Below are 20,501 nucleotides of genomic sequence, written 5' to 3' on the forward strand. Positions count from 1 at the left end.
TTTAATATTTAAATATTAAAAATGCAGAAAAGGAAATAATTATTTGTATTTGGTTTGTTCGATTTGTATATTATAAAGCAGTGTTTCATTAAGAAAACACAGGGGCTCTGTTGCGGTAAAGTGTCCTTAATATACCTGAAGTCTTCAATACTATTTTAAAAAGTCTGCCTTTGCTACATCTGAGTTAAAGTGAGACTGTGAGCTTTTTGCCTTTTTAAAAATAAAATACCACCAAATTGTTTTAAGTAATAGTTTATAGGAGGTGGAAAACCAAGCAGTAAATGATGATCAGTCTATAACTGCTGAAGATTAAAGATGGCTTATTGTAGGAAACATGTTTATATACCAGCCATAACTAAAGGAAACACTAAATTCTCCCAAGATTAGCTTTCAGTTCAAGGTCAGAAGCAACATCAGGATCCAGAAGGCATGCCTTTGAAAACAAAGAACAGTGAGTTCTAGTTTATAGCTAAAATACAAAATTATGTTGTCAGTGCAACACTAACAAGGTCTTTTAATCTGTAAATTTTGTTGATGTTATCTGAAATAATCAACTTGTTAAAATATTACAGACTTACTATATTCAGCTTTGAATCCCTGTTTCTGATGCCACATAAGCAAAATTCAGTAGGTGTACTACTTAAAATGAGCACACTCTAGTAGTGTTAGGCTTTGTTTTTATTTTTTAATACTGTCACTGTTTGTTGGTATAGGTATGTGCTGGCACCACAGTCAGAAAGAGGACTCTGCTTTAGGGATGGGCTCAGTTTCATTCCCTCCCATCTATTCCAGGACCCTCTGGGACACCTGTCTTCCCTTCCTTGCCTCTGTCAAAGCTGAGTGGGGCTGAGAAGGGTAAGCCCAAACTGCATGTGAGCAGTTATTTAAAAAAAGCAAACATTCTCATTTTAAATGGGTGGAATTATGCAATTAATGATGAAGTTATTTTCCAAGAACAAAAATCAAAAGAAAATGAACATCCCCACAACTCTTGTCTTACACTTGTTCTGAAGTTACTGCTTCAGGTAGTTGCCTTGCGTATTTGGTCTGTCCTTTCTCTATTGTTGGTGAGCGTCAGCTGAAAAGACATTGTCCAGTCTATCATCTCTTTTCACAGTAAGAAGTTAAGGACATTCCTAGGTATGTTTTGAATCTCCTGCCAGTGAATGGTGCCTGAAAGTTGTAATTAACTTTTGGTAGTGGTGGTTATTTTAGGCTAGGCAGAAGAAAACAGGGAAAGGAATGTGGTCACGTGGAAGCCATGCAGCAATGCAGTCCTGATGCACCTCTTCCATGCCTTAAGGCCTGGACTAGGACTGCTGGCTCCGGTGGTCATAAAATACCAGTTTATATTCCTTCMTTCCCTGACCTCCTCTTCCTATCCTTCATAAATGTTTTAATTTTCCTGCTGTGAAAAGTGTTAAAATATATGTATTCATCTAGAGGATCACCTGCTCTGCTAGGCCTCTTTATATCAGTGCTTTCCCCAAGTGAGAAGCCACAAAAGTTGTTAGCTGATAATTTATCCTTTGTATAGGTCTCCATTTATTTGGATTTCACCAAGCTGGACACTGAAGTAATCTATTTACAGAAACAATTGATCTCTACATGCAAACAGAGATCATAGAGCATCTTAGAAGCATGAATCCTGTCTTGCTGTACTCCCTTCTGTTAGCATTAGCATCTCACCTTGGCTATACCTTTAGGCATCACTAATAGTATTCAGCAGATTCATCTTCTAGAAGCCATTATTGATCTTTTTCCTCAAGCAACAAATCTTACTTCAGTGCTTTAAAAGAGTGACCTATTTTTGTTCCCTGTATATCAGTAGCAGTAGCTCCCCAGCTATCAGTGCAAATGTAAACATAAGTGAGAAAAAGTTATGATCAATTTAAGCATCATTAAAGAAGGCTGTAGTTGTCAGAATAAAACATATGTATTCTGACCTGAAGTGAGATTTATTGCTGGGGGGGTAATGATGGCTTCAAGTTTCCATTTCAATTTGAGAGAATCATAAACAGCAAAGCAATCAGGGATAACTATCATCCATGTTACTTAGTTAAATTATCTTGAAAGTTACCAAGCTCTTTGCTGTCATAATTACCGTGGAACGTTTCTGGTTTGGCCAAATGCATTGTTTGCTTAAGCAAATGGGCAAACAGTGTCCTTCAAGACTATTTTTAGTCATTTTGGATATTCTTTTTTCTCTATATCTTTGCATAGATTTTTTAATATGATTAATGTACAAGCCTTTAATGTAACCATACAAAAAATTTAAAGACTCAAATCTAAGGCATTATGCAATCTTGTAAGATATAAATTAGCTTGTAAGGCTTTCCCAGCTTACCCTAGAATAGTATTTTTTAGCAGCAGCTTCATCTTGTTGTATGCCTAGGCCAAGCTGCAGACATCTAGCAAAGTAGAAAGCAGCCAAAGCAACCCCTTTGGCTACATACACAGGCAGACAATCAGTTATCTTTGCTACCATATCAATGTTAACATTTTCTGGAATCCTGTTGTAGAATTTACAGCATTAGGTTAGAAATCAGTATTTCAAACATCAGTTTAAGTCAACTATATAAATGGAGATACTGTCAAGTGATATGGAATTTACATGAATAATATGTGAATAGTAAGAATTTATACTTTCCCAAGGAAAATACAGTTATCCAAAATAAACCAATAAACCAGTTAGCAGGCTGTACAGGATTCTTCAATATTGGATTTTAAATTAATATTATTTAATATCACAATATTTAAGTATCAAATATGTAGCTTTTGCAGTCATTTTCACTACATTTGTACTAGTTACAAAGGACAGCATTTTTCACACTAATTGTTTCTATTAAAATGTGTGCTTATATACATATATATACATACACACATATTTATGTAGAAGAAAGGCAAAGCTTTTGTTTCATATATAACACTCCAAGTTCTTAATAGGATATTGGCAGATCACAGTAATCTGAAAATCTTGGGCATACTTTAGAGCCTCAGGTTATAAGATCCACTTATGAAAAGGCTTTGCAGAATTCTCCAAAGGGAATTACCAAGTTTTCTTGACTTGGCTTTCACTCAACAATGGTGTATTTTTAAAAAAAGCATTTTTGCATCAAACTTAAAAGCAAAACTCAATGCTGAAACATTAGACTTCTGATTCAGTAATCTTAAAAACTTCCCTGCTAATGAAGGATTATTTGAATATAATTAAGAATGTTTCAGCTCGATTATTTTCTGCATGCATCTGTTGGCTTACTATCACCTTTTTTCCGTGTATGGCTATTACTAAGTACTGCTTTGAAGAGCTAGAGAGACCACATGAACATTATTTTAACTCTCAGGCTGTAATTACTAGTATTGTTATTGCAATATTAAGTACAGCATTTCTAAGTGGAAATGGAATTTTTCTAACTGTTGTCTTAAACCCCCCCCATCCTTTCTAGGTACCTAACAATAATTATATGCTTTGTTCTGCATCATTTTTGTTGTTTGCTGTGTCAAGTCACTGCAGACTTGACAGAAAAAAAGAAAAAGTTTAAGTCATTTCAGCTTATAGCCATTCCCTCCCTATAAATCAGTCCTTATGTATGATTGTTCTGGAGCAATCCTCTGCGAGTCAGTGCCTGCTAAATCACTTGAATGTGTTGACTCCCACCTAATTCAGTCCCATTAACAAATACTAGTAACGCAACAGAAAACACAACGACCCATTAACAAAAACATTCAAATACAGTAACAGCAACCTATTACCCTTATCTTTCTTGATAGAGCGTTTTGCCTTGCTTTTCAAAAGGATATATAACAGGCTACTGATGTAAATAATACCCAGTCAAATCAGGCAAAAGTTCTAGTTTAGTACAGTTGACTTTAAGTTGACTTTTTTTTACCATAGCACTGGGTAAGTAGAACTATATGGAGTAACAAAATTGGTATTCAAAGATCAGTATCGGTAACTAATCTGGACTCCAAACATCGGGCAATAATATACTGTAAAATGCACATAAAATGTTTAAGAGGTAGGAACATAGAAGGCCAAAGGAATTTTAGTGGAAAATAACACTTTTACAACCACTTTTAGTGGTTGAGCTGCTATCAGCTGTTACTTCAAGGCCAATTGCTATCCCAATGAAATGGAACTGTTTAAGCATCATGGCAGTAACTTTTGCTTCAGATGTTGTCGTACTGGCTACAGTATGGGATTTCATTGCTATTTTCTGCAGTCAATCACAACTGCAGGTGCTGAAGTGCACTGTCTACTTGTCAGAATAATCTACCATGCCACATTGCCTGGAGGACACCTGGTCCCAGTGAGACTAGCTACACGAGGTTGAATAGCTGCCATTCTATTTATGGTGTGAGAGAAAGAAAAGCAACACATTCTGGGAGAAAACAATCCTTTTCAAAAATGAATACAAAAAATATTCATTGCTGAACTACTGTTGAATTACCAGAGCTGCTGCTCTGCTATGCACTGGCACATAGAGGGTGGCAGCTTCTTCAGGATCATAAACTGTAACATGATTTGTAATTGCTAAGCAGTGGCACCATCATAAACATACCACAGAAAGGATGAACACTATTGTTTGCTGATTGTAGAAGTAGTCTGGCTGTATTTTATTTTCAGCAAATTAAAAATCTGATCGACCGATTGAATTTTTAACAGATGCTGGCCAGGTTTGGTGGGTTGYAACAGAAACGTGCTGCTTATCAACTGCAGAACTGGAACCAACATCGCTTTTTCTCCTCCCATGTCTAGTTCTAGCTACAGAACCTTGATTTGATACAGCCCTTTTTTTTTTTCCTTTCTTTCTTTTCTTAAAATATTGCAGGTAGTCTGCACAGGTCACTATTCTGCGATACACAAACCACCCCAGAGTATGGAAGCTACCAACTGCCTGTAGTCTGAGTCCCAGAGTGACTGCCTGTAAAAAGGCCAGTCGGAGCTTGCCTAACTGTGGCTCAAACCAGCACTGCTGCGTAGTCCCAGCAAACCACTCGCATGCAGATGCCTATTCTGTGGTCTAGGCTTCAAAAAATGCATATGGCAGGCCCATAGGTAGCAACTGATGCAAAATTAAAGGGTAGTAACTTGGCCTTGTGTGCAGCAGCTGCTCCTCAGTCCTTACTGCAGGAAGCCAACCAGCATCAAGGCCTGTGCTTCCTATAAAGGACACAGGAACATGCCCAAAACAGGGTGAGACAGAGAGCAAGGAAATGATGGGGTGGAAGACGGGAGAAATTGCATTAAGATGGAAGTGGGGGAGAGGGGAAAAGCAATCCTTGTGGGGGTTTAGAGTGGGATGGGGAAGGCAACAGCCTGGATAAGATGGGCTGAGGAAATAGAAAAGCAGGGTAAAGCTTGTGCACCTAATTGGGATTCTAGTTCAAAACTATTTTGCTTCACAGGATCAGAAAGACTTCAACTGTACTGAGATTCTCATAATCATTAGTCTTAATTTTGTCCATACTTTGCTATTCACTTTTTAAAGATGAGATCATTCATTATCTCAAATGTCCCTTAAGCTTGAGAGACAAGAGCATGAACTTAATAATTATTTCCATCTAAGTTACATGGCCTAATATGAAGAATTATAATTTAAAAAAAATTAACTTCACCTTTTGGCTACTGCAACAGCTGTTGAGTAAAATTTTCTATTGTAATAATATTCCACAAGATGGCCTTGAGCGTAGATGTTTCCACGTTCTGCTGCTTTCTTCAAACACTCCAAACCAGCCGTAGTGTTTTGAGGTACACCTTGTCCATAGAGATACATAAAACCCAGGGCACCTTGCGATTCCAGATTTCCATTGCRACATGCTTCTGAGTGCCAGAAAAAGGCCTAAACAAGAGGTGCAACGTTGTTTTCTATGTATCTCAATTAACATTTTGCATTACCTACGTAGCTTTTTAATGGGAGTATATTTTCACTTTCCAATTTAAAGCCGGTTATCTTGCAAACTGTTTCCACAAAAGCTTTTTACATCAACCAGCCTGTAAGAAGTGCTTATACAGAAAAAGATGCAGAATCCCCGTAAGGTTTAAAAACTTTGCTGTCAGAACTGTCAGTCAGCCACAACTGCTTGATTTCTGAAGAATAACAAGGCTGGCAATACTTGAGTCCACTCTATCCTGCACCCAGATATTCCCACTAAAAAAACCCCTCTCATTTTGACTTATTTGACACTCTTAGCTGAGATTCTTTCCAGCCATCTACTCATACGGGCTTAAATGAATAGTAAGGTCTAGCAGTACTTAAACAGTTTTCAGAATCAAATATATCACCATAGTCTTTCTGTGAAATCCAAAATTAATTGGGGCTCATGAAACTCAAAAGGTACAAGTGGGTTTACCTTTTTCACATCTTTTAGAACTGACATAGAATAAAGCATTCCTAAAGTACTCTGGGCCTTTACACTCGCTTTTGGATTCCCATCATCGGCAGCAATAAGCCACAATCTAAGAAAACAGAGACAAAGGAAGTTTAAGTAGCACTGCATCTCAGCATTTAAAACTCATCAGGAAAATTATTGGCTCTGATTACCTTTCAGCCTCTTCAGTTGACTGCTTAACACCACATCCTTCATAATAAGCTCTACCAAGATTGTATGCAGCTGCAAACTTTAAGTGTCTTGCTTTGGGGGAACCAGAGYTGATTATTTTCTTCATGTATTCCACTCCCTTTTCCTAAAATTGAGAGATTTTAATCATTAAATTCAGATTGGGAAAAGGACAAAATAAAGAACCTGAGAATCCAATAAGCTATGGGAGATGAGCAATTTTCAGCTCTTAAGCCTTTCTATACAATATGTGTGAATATCAGAGTGACAGTGCAGTGTTTCTAATTTTCCTGAACACTTTCCACATTTATCTTTTTTAATTTTTATATTTATTTTCATCTAAGTGGAACTGTGTCTGATAACTTGTCTAACATTTCATGTACATTTGTTCATTTAATATGACTAAAACTGAACTTTCATTCTCAAGTAAATCTTCTGGAATTATTACAATAGCTAAAACCAATAAAATAATTAAATTTTAGTAACTAACTATACAGGTGAAGTTGTGAAAAAACATGGCTCTTCCTTCAGTTACATTAACATCATTGATCAATAGACTTCATCATCAAGAAATACAGGGTTATACATGGCATGCAGGGACAATACTGTTGTGTCTATTCTTTCTTTCCTTCTCAGTGGTCCAGCCAAAGCTTCTGTATTCATCCATTGATATAAAGTTATTCGTGCAGTTCAGGCTCTATTTGATTTGATCTCAAGAGATTTCAGCTTCATAGCAAAACTGTATTAGGCCAATTGTGCAAGTCAGATAAGACTTCCTTTTTAATGGCTTTTAAACAAAATATTGGTAACAAAAAGATGAAGAGATATGGGAGGAGATGATTTAAGAACTAAAAGCAGGGTATCTGGCACTGAATGAAAAAAAATATATATTTTAATTGTACTTAAAAGCATCTTCATGCTCAATACCTAGTTATAAATTAAAACCACAAACAATAAAACAGAGTTAAAACTGAGAATATGTATTTCAGACTCCTGAGCTGGCCCAACAGTTCCTAGTTGGTGACCAGAGGTTATTAAGAAATACTATTCAATGGCTGGGTTTATAATACCAGTGTCCAATTCTTGTTGTTCCAATACATTAGACAGAAAAAAACCCTCCCACTATGAATAACTCTGAATGATACATTTAAGCTCTGATCCTGCTTGTTTCAACCCTCCCCCATCAAAGAGCTCTACTGAAGTTGTCAGGCCCCCTGGATGATGCTATGGTCCATCTTCAGAAACCCAGTAGCAGAACTGGGGGGGTTCCTTTGGTTGTTCAGATGGTGCTGAGTACACGATTTACCAGGTGAATTGGTTAAACTGACCTTTTTGTGTTTTCTGGGATGGCAATATCAATGACAAGACCAGAGAGGGGAGCTTATGAAAAGAACGTCTCTTGACAAATCTCTACACTGACTTAACAACTGGAGAATTACATGAATGACAGACAGCTACCAACATTGTCACTGTTGTAAGATTAAGAGAAATTGAAGCAAGTATCACTGGCACAAAATTCACAGCAATCAATCACATTTATTTTATTGCTCTACTTAATACAGTGGGGATTTTCCTTTTTCAAAAGCAAGTATAATTCCTCAGTTGTCCAATTTAAAAATATTGCTGCCAAACACTGGCAGAAGCAAAATCATCTTTCACATCTATGTTTAGAATCTAGAAAATATCTTTAAAAAACAACATTGTGTAAYGGATGTTTTACACTTTGAAATAGGATCATTGTTTGATTTCTATTTTTATAATTTCATTTTCATTTATTTACATTGCTTATTAAAAAGTGATACATGAATAGATATTTTTAAACAAGCTACATAGCTTTCATGCAGTCAAAGTACAATCAAACCCTTAGAAGTTATACTTTAAAAAGCAAGTTATTGTAAGTATTTTGCAAATATATTAAACCTATTTTATTATAGTTAGTTTTGAGGACTTTTTCAACCTAGAGCACTCCCTCTTTAATGATGCTTTGTACAAACAGAAGGAATCTCTATACCTTATGAAACTAATCATAAATCAATAATGACGCGTTTATTTTAAATTAAATTATTAAGTTTACAAAGAAGCTCTTAGAAATTATCAAGTACTAAAAGAAAAGTAGCACATGTACAGCTAGATTACTCACCGGGTCTTCTTTAGTGCCTAGTCCATCATAATGCATTACACCAAGCTGATACGTAGCTTGAAAATCTGTATCCTTGATTTTTTCAAATTGTATTAACGCTTCTTCATACCACCCCTGAAAAAGCCACGATAAACAATGAAGTACAGAGAAGGAGAAGAGTACATACTGCAGCTAAGCTCTCCAGTATATACCCTCTGGCAGTGTTTCAAACTGGAACATTTTCCTCAGGAACAAAGCATGAAAGACTGCAACCACAGAAGTGAGAGAAAAGAGAAAGTGTTTGTCCTTACCCTGAGACAGGATAAGTCAACAACAACAAAAACGTTTCATAGGCTGGAAGCACTTACGGCTTACAAATAAGGTTTGTTTCATTGTTTCTATATAAAATGCCTAAATACAAATAGCAGCATACAAACATCATCCCTGAAGCCAACAGATGTCCTGACAACCTTCTTTCCCTCCCCCAAGATGCTCTCTTTGTTACGTAAGGAGCTGTCAGTCTAACTCAGATACCCTGTCCTGTATGACATACCTTAATTTAGGTGAGCTACTCTTACACCTCAAGGTGTAAGAGGCTGCTTTTACATCTCAGCTAAGGATTGTTTTCATGGACAAACATTAAACTCAAATGTTTGAAAAGCTTATGGACCCAGCAGTCGGCCCCTCATTTCTGACAAAGGCACCACCTGCAGTAGCAGAGACATCAGAAGTACATTAGAAGCAAATGTTCAGAATAAACTTGTGCCACTTTCAACAGACCTTAACTTGATGGCCTGTAAACTGCACTGATTCAGAAGCTGCTTTACATGAAATGCAGCCTGTTTCTGCCAGGAGAGAGGGAGGGAGGGTGCATGGTTAGAAGAACTGCTTCTGCTCTCTTTAGTACATCTCATTTGAGTCAACACCCAAAGATTTGCCTTCACTATCTTACAGGTTTATTTTTTGTCATCAATGTTTGTATCTTTCTACATACGTACAGGTGATAAGGAATATACAGTGACAATGTATACCAATGGATATCAAAATCCATACTATCGCTTCTCCTAGATCTCGCTCCTCTTCCTCTCTCTCCCCATTTATCCCTTCTGTAATGACCCCACATATTCTGCCCTCAAGATAAAACTAAGATACCCTAGTTTAAGCACAGGGGTTTTTTTGTTAGATTTGCTTTAATGAAGAAATTCTTGGCTTCTGCAAATGGGGTCTATCTGCTCTTCTCAGACTTTTTCTTCTCCCTTTTCTATAACTTCTCCTTTTTATATAAATTTTAAATCTGTCAGTTAATTTCAAACATTTGAAAAGAACACGAGTATTTCAAATATAATGTTTCCTCTAATTTTGTGAAAATCCATGAATACATGTGATGATCTAAATTAGTGCCACCCTCAAGAGGCAAGTAATTAAAGTACCGTACAGAAATTTTGTTTGGCCAGTTATTATCTGCCTTGCTTTACGATTCCTCCTCACATATATATGCCCTACCATGACGTTAGAGCAGTCCTTGCGGAAGCTGCATATAAAGCGGTGGGGAGGAAGGAGCCAAAGTGGACAGGGACACAAAGTCAGTATGCTCCTGCAAAAGGTTTCATGAAAACCTGGTAGCTGGGCAAAGAACAAAGCCTGGAAGTGGCGCTCCGGCTTGGGGGGCACGACGGCACAGCAGGAAGCACAGCTGGTTCTGCTGGTTGGCAGTAAGCTGAGCAAAACCAGCTCACCCTGAAGTCAGCCACAGCACAGGCCACCGCTTACTTATCCGATGCTCTGGAGACCTGGGAGGAGAGCTGGAGGACACCACTGAGTGCTCGGGGAAAGTGTTGGAAAAACTTATTTAGGGGGAAGACGTGGTGATTTTCATGGGAAAAACATGTGCAGGCATCTCTTACAGTTTTGTAAGGAGTCTCTTTTTCCACTGAACTTGTACTGAAAACTGTCAGCTTTACAATATTAAAAAAAGTAAACTACAACCTCTTCATAGTACAGCTGTCCTTTTAGAAAACAGGTCATAGGATCTCCATCTTTGATTCTCTTCACCAACAACTCCTCTGCTTTGGCAAACAAAGCAGCACGGCTGTAGTTCTCTGTTTAAAAATAAACAGCTCTTCACTACTCCCCGAAGAGAAGAGCTGGAAGACCACGAGCAGCCACACTAAGGGGAGGCGGCACCCGCGGGGCACCTCCGTACCTGGCCCCTCGGCGCTGCGGGCCCGAGGCAGCCGCTCGCTCTGCAGGTTCATGCCGGCCCGCGGGGAGCGGCCCCTCGACGCCAGCCGCCTGCCGCCGCCGCCGCGCCCCGGCACCCACCACGGGCGCCCCGCGTCCGCCCCGCCGCCGCCACTCGTTGCCGGGGAACGATTATCCCGCCGCGCCGAGGGCGGCGGGGGGCGGCGCGGAGCTCCGCAGCGGCCCCTGCTGGCGCCAGGCTCCCGGCGGCGGCGCGCCTCGAGGCGGATGGCGGATGGCGGATGGCGGTTGTTCCAAGGCCTGCGGGGCCGAGCGTGCCGGCGGGGTCCGGCCCCTCGGAATCACCGCAGCGCCCCACCGCGGCTGAGAGGGACTTCAGCCTCCCGGGTGATAGCTGTGAAGCGCAGCGTGCTGTAGCCAGGGCTTGGAGTCCTGAGGCCTTTGAAAAGGCAGAGAAAAAGGAAGACACGGAAAGTAATTTTGATATTTCCCCTTTTTTTGTTTTTGGCCCAGTTTCCTGTGGGAACAAGACTGACATTGTCACTTAGGCTGGGTGTCTGTGAAAATAACATTGCTAGCTGTTGGCCCATTCCAAACAATGTAAAAATACATGACCAGATAGGAGAGATGGGACATTCACCAGTTCTTTCCTCGTAATTGCTGGTCCTGTTGCAAATTAAGCATAAAAGCCAAAAATACTTGCCGAAGGTGATTATATGCAAAATAAMAGAAACTGTGAATACAATTCAGTTAAAAGGGCAATAGGCCATGAAATTCAAATCCAGCAAGTTGGACTATATTGCTTCCAGTGGTCAGAAACTGTTTGTTTTAATGTATTGTGTTTTCACCATATTCATACTACAAAACTTGTAAGGATAATTGAGGAGAAAGTACTATTTGAAGCTGATTGCTCCTGAAACATAAAGAATTTGTTCCACTACTGTTGATAGCTTCTGGCCATCTCCCTTATAAAAAAGGATATCGTATCAAAACGTGGCAAGGGTGCTTTAAAAATAATCTTCTTTAGCTGCATTCCCATTTTTTTTCCAAATGATTATTATCCTTCCATTTTTGGCGATGCAATCTGTCTCTATAGCAACAGAGACAGAGGCAGCAGTCAGAATAGAGGAGGAATGCTTGCAGATTTGTGTGGTTAAATCTGYGGGCTGCACACGTTGTTTTTCAACAGCCCCAAATGACTTCAAGTGCCAAAAAACTCCTAAAACTCATCCTGATTCATTTCTTTAAAATGATACAGCCTAAGAAAGATACAGGAAAATAAACTTTTTAAGAGTATCTATACATTGTTTAATTTAAGGAGTGAAGTGCAGACCATTCTGTGAATGCAATGATACATTCAGGAAAGGCAATTAATACTAGACTGCATTGCCGCTTTTGATGCTGAGGGGGTCGGTGTGTGAGAGATTCAACAGCACAACTTGTTTTATGCTGTTGCTTACATACATTTATTAGAACCAGTTTTTCACTTTTGTTTTCTTGATACCGATGCAAAATATGTGGTTTGAGATACTAAGTGAACAGGRATTTTTAACAAGTCATGTTCCAGAACAACTGTGACCTGGAAGCCTTGTCGCTGAGTGGCAGTTGGGCTAGGTCCTACAAAACAGTTTGAAATTGTTGCATCTGTGTTTATAACCAGTATGGGTAGCAGAAGCAGAAGAGTTTAGCAAGCACTACTGGGGTGGGCAAAATGTGGCAGGAAGTTAAAGAACTAAGTAATAACAAGAATTAGAGGATGAGAGTTTGTGCAGGTGGCTAGGCTGGAAGGATGGCATTGCTTGGGTGAGGTTCAGCTCGAAACCTATGAAGGGGGGGGGAAGGTCTTAAAAAAAACCCAAAACACTGGGGCCATCCAAGACTATTTAGTCTTAAGCTACTTCTGGGTATATATGTTTTCAGAAGAGTCTTTACAGGTGCTTAAACAATAAGTTTGAATTTCTGGCATCTGTGCAAAGGTATTTCAGCCCCAACAATGCGTAATTAGAAGTGTAGGGATTTAATTTGTTTATTAATTTGTTTGGCTAGCTGTTCAGGAAAATGAAACAATTTGGTAATTATAGAGGTGTATTTCTTTTGGCATGAAAAGAGATATGAAACCTGTCACTTACTGAAACACTTCCACTGAATTGATATATTGCATGTTTACCTGGAATTCTGCACCTTTAAAAAATGATACTGTATACACTGACATTCCACCACTTAAACAATGTATATTTACTTTCCTAAAGGAGGAGCAACAGGTAATTATCAGAATGTTTGTGCATTTATTTCAGAACTACATATACCCTAAAGGAACACTATTAAGCTTCTTTCTCCTAAATATGTTTACAAAACCATGCAATTTTATTTTTTAAAAAAACAAATGACTTTCAATTTCCTTTTTTTTTTAAATGATGGTAGTCGTTATGAGTAACTTCCATAACAAACAAGTAGGCGTGTGTCATAGAGGAAAATGCTATATTGCTAAGGAAACAGAATTGTATACCATGGAGACCCGGTTAAAATGCTCTTAATTCCTCTCCAGGCTTTTAACTGTGAAGCATGATTAGTTGTAACTGAATCCCCTGCCAAATTAGATTTTATAGCATGGAAAGGACAGGCAGTTATACTTTTAAACATGATCTGAACAAAGATAGTGCCCAGGCAAAATGAAGCTACTGAGCTGTTTTGGTAAAACTCAAAGCAGTCAGTGGTGGGGAACGAGGTTTCTCTAAGTGTGGGCATTAACCCCTGCCACTCCTGCCTTCCCCAACAAGAATCGACTCTGAATATTAAAACTCTGCTGAGAGAAAGCAGTTTTCACCATGAAAGGTCAGTATCACCTTGTCTGAAATAATTTTCAGGCAGCTCTTTTTGATGGCAACTGTTTTTGAGGACGGCTGTGGCTGTTCCTGGCCTTCAGCACAAATAGATGTATAGGTAGAACTTTTGTATGTGACCGTGGCCCATATGAAATGTCTGATCCTCTCCAAGGTGCTCAAGGAAGTGAAAAATGAAAATTCTCTTTTTGTAAGTGTATTTTGAACAGAGATGTAACAGGGGGCTATACTGTGATCACTATCACCAGTCTGAGTGAGACTGGAAGCGAACTTGCTATAAGCTATACCCTGAAGGGAGCCTTGCATTTCACTAATGGTCCAATTCTCCATGCCTCTTCAGTCTCCGTGATCTTAGTGGCAGAATTTGTGCTTTAAGATAGCAGGGATTTCTTTATGCCAGTTTCAGCTTTTGGGGGGAAAATTTCAAGGTGAAGCTCCTGGTTTTTTTCATAGATCCAAGTCTGCTTTGACATGATCTCTCCAAACCAGTGTTAAAGTACATTGGCAGAGCCACACTGGAAAGCTGTGCTTGGCAACAACAAATTAGGTAAATAAAATGATTAATATAAAGCACAGTTAGTTAGAAAGACTTGGGTTTCGACTGAAACCATGTGATTCTTGATGACTGACAGAAAGAGTTTCTAAAGACTCCTTCTCCCGGCCTCACCTTTGCTCCGTGCTCCCGGATACGTGCGTGCARCAGCATATGTTGAGCACTCTATAGCGAAAGATGCCAGCAACAATTCTGGAGGATTGTTTTTCTTCCTTCCTCTCCTGCGGCTGCAGCGGCGCGCGAGCCACGGCGGGTGCGCGCGTGCGAGTGTGTGAGGGACGTGTCTAGGCGCCCCATGCGCCATGGCCGCCCCACCTGCCCCGCGCCCGCCTCCCGGCGGCGCGCGGCGCGGCGAGGCGGAGCCGGGCCAGAGCCGGGGCAGGCCGCGCCGGCCGCCGGAGCGCGCCCAGCGAGGCCAATCAGCGCCAGCCGGGCGGCTCTCCTCGCATGTGCTCCTGTTTGTGTACGTGCGGCAGCCGGCTCCCGGCAGTGGGCGGTAATTTCAGCCAGAGGTTCCCCTTTTTTTACAGCTTGCAGGATCCGATTTAGCGCAAAGTGCTGCGCACAGAGCCGGGGGGCGTGCAGGGCTTCTTGCTGGACCCCGCTGCGTGGGCTGCCCCGGTGCTGCGGAGAAAGTCCTGCTCAGCAAAAGGGAGAGACAATGCTGGTGCTGGACTGCAGTTCAGAGGTGAGATCTGGGGAAGTTTGGCCAGTTGTTTGTGTCTTGCTGAAAGCTCAGCTATGGAACTGTACAAACCATGGTTTAGCTGGAGCTTCTGCTAGTCAAATTGGGCACTGCTGATGGCAATCAGTATTTCTGGTTAAGGGATTTAAAAAAAAAAAGTTGTGCTTGGATTGCCTTTTTCACAATGGCGTTCTCAAGGAACGTAAAGGTTCGGTGATTTGTGAGGGGGATGTTTTGTATTACCATGCAATGTTCAAGTTTGAGACTTGTAGGAACGTTGTGTTTTGTTTTGTTTTTAATTTTGTTTTAGTCTGGCAGTTTTAGCAATCTGTTTGAGGCGGGAACTGGTGTGAACGCACCTGCAGATGCCTTTGGTCAGTCTCCAGCTCACTTGGCTGCGTGTGGTGGTGAAGCTTTTTTCCTACTTTGGCAACTACAGACGGGAGCGAATTTGAACCAACAGGTAAAAGTACAGAAGATTTGTTTCTCCTGCTTGTAATCTGGCATGTCAGTTAGTCCAATGTATATTATTTACATTTTTATTTTAGGATTTTTATAGGCAGTTGTATTGCATGAGGTATCTGGGGTTGCTTTTTTACAGTAACTTTATTCTAATGTCAACCAGAAATCCTTCTTTAAAATATGTATCCCCTTCCTTAACCAAAACCCCTCTGTTCTGCCTTAGCTATTTTGCATTGCTAAGTGTAACATAATTTTCACACTTGTTATAATGCTGCATTATGATTGTTCCTGGCGGATGTCAAAACCAGAACTTTATTCTGCTTTTACACAAGTTAGTGTTCCGTTTCTTCTTCAGTTTTGCCCCTGCTTCCAGTAAACATAATGATTATTCCCACCTAGTTGCAAACTTTGATTTGCTTGTATCTCTTGAATTTTTGTGGCAGCAAGTTGTCATTCACAGCAATCCCTGAACAATGATGAAAGACACTGTTAATCAGTGTGCAGAGTGTATTTGGTGTAAATAATCTTTTAGAAGGTAAAGGTTAAACAATGAGTATTGCATGAGATAGTATTTCTGCTTTGGTCTGATGGAGTAACAGAATATACTAAATATATTTAACAGCAATTACTGAGTACGCTTTACTAGCTACATTCCTTTATACGTCTTTTCAACTCGTAACAAACTGGTATCCAGAATACTCTATAAACAGTCATCTTGGAGAACAAGATAGCTTCATCCTGTTCTTCCTTCAAATAACTGCTACATATAAATTAAATTTCGTGTTTTATATTTTTAGGATTGCCTTGGAGAAGCGCCAATTCATAAAGCAGCAAAAGTTGGGAGTTTGGAATGTCTTGCTCTCCTTGTAGCTGGTGATGCCAAAATTGAGTAAGTTAAGCTATTTTTAATCATTTCAATATCAGTTGTCAAAGGATTCATACCTTTGTTTTACAGGGTTCTTTCTTTCTTGTTCAAAGTGTGCATGCTAAGATGATAAATATAATGTGACTACAGTTGAGAGCAGCAGTCATAAAAGCAGTATCAGAACTGCCATACACATGAAAGCCAGTTATATAGACCATATGCTGTTTAGTTCCACATTAAAGACCTTTTTACAGTAGCTGCTGAGAATTGTACTGATCATAGATTCTCCTTGTTAAATTTCCATTCTGACTAATGCTGTGCTCATCTTGCTCATGCCTGATACACTAAGCTAGTCGTAACCTTGTGACAARTTTAAAAATAATTATTCCTTATTGCTGTTAGCACCAGTCCTCAGTATCACTAGATCTCCCTGCTTTCCTTAACAACCCTTCTTGTTGCTGATTCTTTGTACTTATTTTTGTACTTCTGTCCAGACTGGCCACCTTAGTAAAGAATCTTGATCATTGCGTGTTGATAACACGTATTCCAATTTAATTTAATGCTTTCTGGTAATTCTGTGTTTCAGTTTGTGCAATAACAGTGGACAAACAGCAGCAGACCTTGCACTGGCTTACGGCTTTCTGGAATGTGCCAAGTTCCTCACAACAATGCAGCACACTCAAACTATGAAACTGACAGGACAGTCTGGATACACACTGAGTGACAAACGTGGCTTGCTGAGAGAGAATCCAGCTGCACAGAAGCAAGAACATGAAATTAGTGGATCCACAAGCAGGAAGAGGAGAAGATCAGATGGTGTGTAAGACCACTGGTTTACTACAGTTCAGAGTATTTTTAATCCAATAGTTTATGCTTTTAGTGTTTAAGAACATAAATTTGGCAATAGTTGTATAGTGGTCGGATTTAGATATTTGCCAGCAAGTCCTCACTTACATATTTAAGGTTGTTGTCCAGTTAAAATAGCATATTTGTAGGGAATGACACTGAAAAAGCTCTTCTCACATGAAAAAAAGAAATCCTAAGTACTCTGAGTGATGTACTGTTGCAGTAGGACACAAAGAAAGCAGCTGACCACAATTGTATCCTAATGTTTTGATGACACTAGCTACAGACTTATTCTTGTTTGCTTATACAAGATGTTACCACCTAGATGACAAAAGAAACAGTTTGTAATCCCAAAAGGAAATTAAGAAGAACTTGAAGTCTGAAGAATCATGACTGGACTATGAACTGAGCAGCCTGATGTATGCTGTTACGTTGTCTCCTTCTGAGAAGGAGGAAAGCTTTATTTTTACTTCTTAAAGAAGACTGTTTTTTCTCTCTCTAGAATAGTTGTATTCACACAGCTATAAATAAATGAGCCTATAACAACTTCATCTTTTACATTTTTTTTCTGTGTAAATATGAAAACAAAGCTGATAAACTTCAGTACATACAATGATTATTCTCTCACCCCTCTCATCCAAAATGCTGTTATCCACAGTAAAAGCAGTAAACAGTGTCTCTGAACATGTATTGTACTGCACAATACAGCTGGCTGTATGGAATCTGAATGATAGAATACAGTTCATCTTTCTGACAAGAAAATTTCATAAAATAAAAGGCTCAGACTTTTACATTTTAAAGCTTTTTAGCATAATAACTTCATGTTTATATGGCATTTTTATCTTAGCCAAAAGAAAAGACTATTAGTTACTTAATAAATATATTTGTACAGAAATACAGTTCACAGCAGTTCCATTATTTGTAAAGGTTTCATTTTTTTTTAAATTTCTTAAGTAACTTTAAATTAAGTAACATTTCTGTTTCAACTGGGTTTTGATTGACTCAAAGCTTTTTCCAAATCTTCTGTATATAACATAAATAACAAGACAGTTATATCTAGATCAGCTGGTATTCTGATTCAGCATGTTCCAGCATAAGATTAGAATTTAAATAGTTTTTGGTCGTTGTGGTAGGCACAGGTTATAATAAGCATCCTTGTTCCAAAACTCTGGGCCCTTCCATCCACACCAACCCTGCACAAGAAAAAGTGAGATACAATTAACAATCTACTATGAATTCTGTTTTTCATATCTACTTCTATTGGTTCTATTTTATCTTACTAATTTTAATCTGAGCCTTATGAATTATTTTCAGATATCTACAGAATACTGTGTGACACAATTTTCAGAAAGTTCTGTACATGCTTGGAAACACATTAATGGAAAACACTTTACAGAATCTCAAGGCCTCAAAAGTTCTGTCAAGTTATTCGTGAGGTTACTTTTATCAAACACTTTTAAGTCACTGATTTTTCTTACGTGTTTATTGATCAATATGAGCAATGGCTTTCAGATTTAATGCTTTTTATTGAAAATTATTCCATAATAAAAATAGAGGCCTACATTTAAAAACCAACACACACATTGGCAGATGCCTAGTGGTTAGGCATTAAAATACCTAATTTCAAGGCATGCTGACATATGGAAGATAGACTCCCATACAATACTTTACAGGAATCAAGTACCTTAGAATAGGATCTTAAGATAGCCTATCTATTAAATAAGGAGATGGTTAATCCTGACCACTAGGAAATGCAGATGACAGTGTTCCTTAAACTCAGACCCTTGTTTAGTAGTAAGCAGAAAGCAAATGTAATTTCACTAAACAAGGAGTTCTGCATATGTTTCATCCTCCTGGACTGTCCTTGAACACCTTGCAGCTGTAACAGCCTTTGGTTCTAGATGTTCTTTAGAAATTACATACTGCTTTCTGTATCCATTTCAAGTTTGGACCATTATGGGGCTACCAAAACACTTCTCCAACAGCTTTTCAACTTGGTCCTAACCCAAGGCTATCAAATAAAGACATAAAAGTTACTATTTGCAACTTCAAGAACAGAAAAGAAGAAAATGACCACTTAAAGCCTGTAGTATTTATCCCCTTTCATGTTTTTAAGTTTCTGACACTAGGTTTACTGTTAGGTAATATGCTGGGTCACTCCTTTTAGTAGCTTTAGACATGAAAATAATATTAAACAACTCATTAGTTCTTCAGAATTTTCCCAGATTTTCAAAACACCTCAATACCTGCCCTTTAGACTGAGTTCAAAGACTGATTTGACAATGCCTAGTATTGGAATGCCTTGTTTTTTTAATCTAAACAGTAACAGCAGTTTACAAGCTGAATAGATTTTTCTGTTCCATTCAAAATATCGAACATATTTATTGTAGGTATTACTGAGTACAAGGAGAAAGAAAAGAGCATTTCTTTGTACTGTAACAATTTTTTATAGCTGCTGACCCAATATATCTTCTCCAAAGACACTAAGTTTCAGAAACTAACAATAGGCAGCATACATGCATGCTAACTGGAGGCAGATTTTTCCTTGTTCCTCCTCTACAAGGAAYGGAGAAGCTAAAGAAAGGCCGACTCCTACGTAAGCTGATCCCGTTCCTATTTGGCTATATGTATTTATTTAATGGCAAAACATGTGTGTGTGTATATACATATTTTAATATATATATTTATATATATATGCATATGCATGAAGTCTCACCTTTTCCAAAATAACATGCAGATCTTCTCCTCCAGTGTAATGTGGGTCTAGAATCAAATATTTTATGTGCCCTGTAATCTCATTCCAAGCCACTCCTAATATTGTGTGAGCCAAAACACCTCCACCTAAATAGGAGGAAAACAAACTGCTCAGAATTTTCACTGAGATTGGCTAAATATGCAAATAAAAGTATGCCAATACTTTCTATTAACAGATTGCCCTAGCTTGGTTATCAAAATGATTCTGAGGCTGTACTATGCAAGATTCTTCATACTGTTAAACAACATATCTTACTACAACTAGAGAATTTTACTTATTTTTACTTTACTTACTACAACTAGAGAATTTACTTTCCAAATTTCTTCCATGTCAGCATGGCAAGTTAAATCCTCAGCACTTTCACCAGATGAAGTCAAGGACATTTTAAACAGCTGTTTAGATCACTTTTTCTTTATAGAAACTTARATGTAGAAAAGGAATGAGTCTGGTAAACTTCCTGGATGTCAAAGAACTAAAATTAGAACAGAAATCAGAATTCTTGGATAAGAGAATCTGCTGTTTTCCATTAAATTTGATCAAAGAATATTAGGAGCAAAGAAGTAATTTGCTAAGCCACTCTCCATCATCTTTGAAAGGTCATGGAGAACAGGAG

The 20,501-nt window shown here is 38.7% G+C and overlaps 3 protein-coding genes across 9 annotated transcripts in view; 1 reads left to right on the forward strand and 2 right to left on the reverse strand.

The window, feature by feature from the left end:
* Positions 1 to 270: 270 nt before the first annotated feature.
* LRP2BP (LRP2 binding protein) lies at positions 271 to 14,492 on the reverse strand. The gene is made up of 7 exons (XM_026084077.1): positions 14,390 to 14,492; positions 8,702 to 8,815; positions 6,546 to 6,688; positions 6,355 to 6,460; positions 5,620 to 5,843; positions 2,348 to 2,513; positions 271 to 433 (listed from the first exon to the last, which is right to left on the reverse strand). The coding sequence occupies exons 1-7, from the start codon at positions 14,426 to 14,428 to the stop codon at positions 368 to 370; spliced, it is 858 nt and encodes a 285-aa protein (XP_025939862.1). The 5' UTR covers positions 14,429 to 14,492; the 3' UTR covers positions 271 to 367.
* A 360-nt stretch (positions 14,493 to 14,852) lies between these two features.
* Positions 14,853 to 17,465, forward strand: ANKRD37 (ankyrin repeat domain 37). The gene is made up of 4 exons (XM_026084054.1): positions 14,853 to 14,963; positions 15,271 to 15,423; positions 16,220 to 16,311; positions 16,874 to 17,465. The coding sequence occupies exons 1-4, from the start codon at positions 14,937 to 14,939 to the stop codon at positions 17,109 to 17,111; spliced, it is 510 nt and encodes a 169-aa protein (XP_025939839.1). The 5' UTR covers positions 14,853 to 14,936; the 3' UTR covers positions 17,112 to 17,465.
* A 95-nt stretch (positions 17,466 to 17,560) lies between these two features.
* The window catches only part of UFSP2 (UFM1 specific peptidase 2), a 17,850-nt gene continuing 14,909 nt past the window's right edge, over positions 17,561 to 20,501 (reverse strand). For all 7 annotated transcript variants that reach the window (XM_026084051.1, XM_026084044.1, XM_026084043.1 and 4 more), the window contains 2 exons: positions 19,850 to 19,974; positions 17,561 to 18,326 (listed from right to left, as the gene is read on the reverse strand). In XM_026084051.1, coding sequence (XP_025939836.1) covers positions 18,240 to 18,326; positions 19,850 to 19,974 — 212 coding nt within the window. In that variant the 3' untranslated portion in view covers positions 17,561 to 18,239. The remainder of the gene's footprint in view (positions 18,327 to 19,849; positions 19,975 to 20,501) is intronic.

The sequence above is a fragment of the Apteryx rowi genome, unplaced genomic scaffold (genome assembly GCF_003343035.1).
Source record: "Apteryx rowi isolate R43461 unplaced genomic scaffold, aptRow1 scaffold_625, whole genome shotgun sequence".
Taxonomy (NCBI): Eukaryota; Metazoa; Chordata; class Aves; order Apterygiformes; family Apterygidae; genus Apteryx; species Apteryx rowi.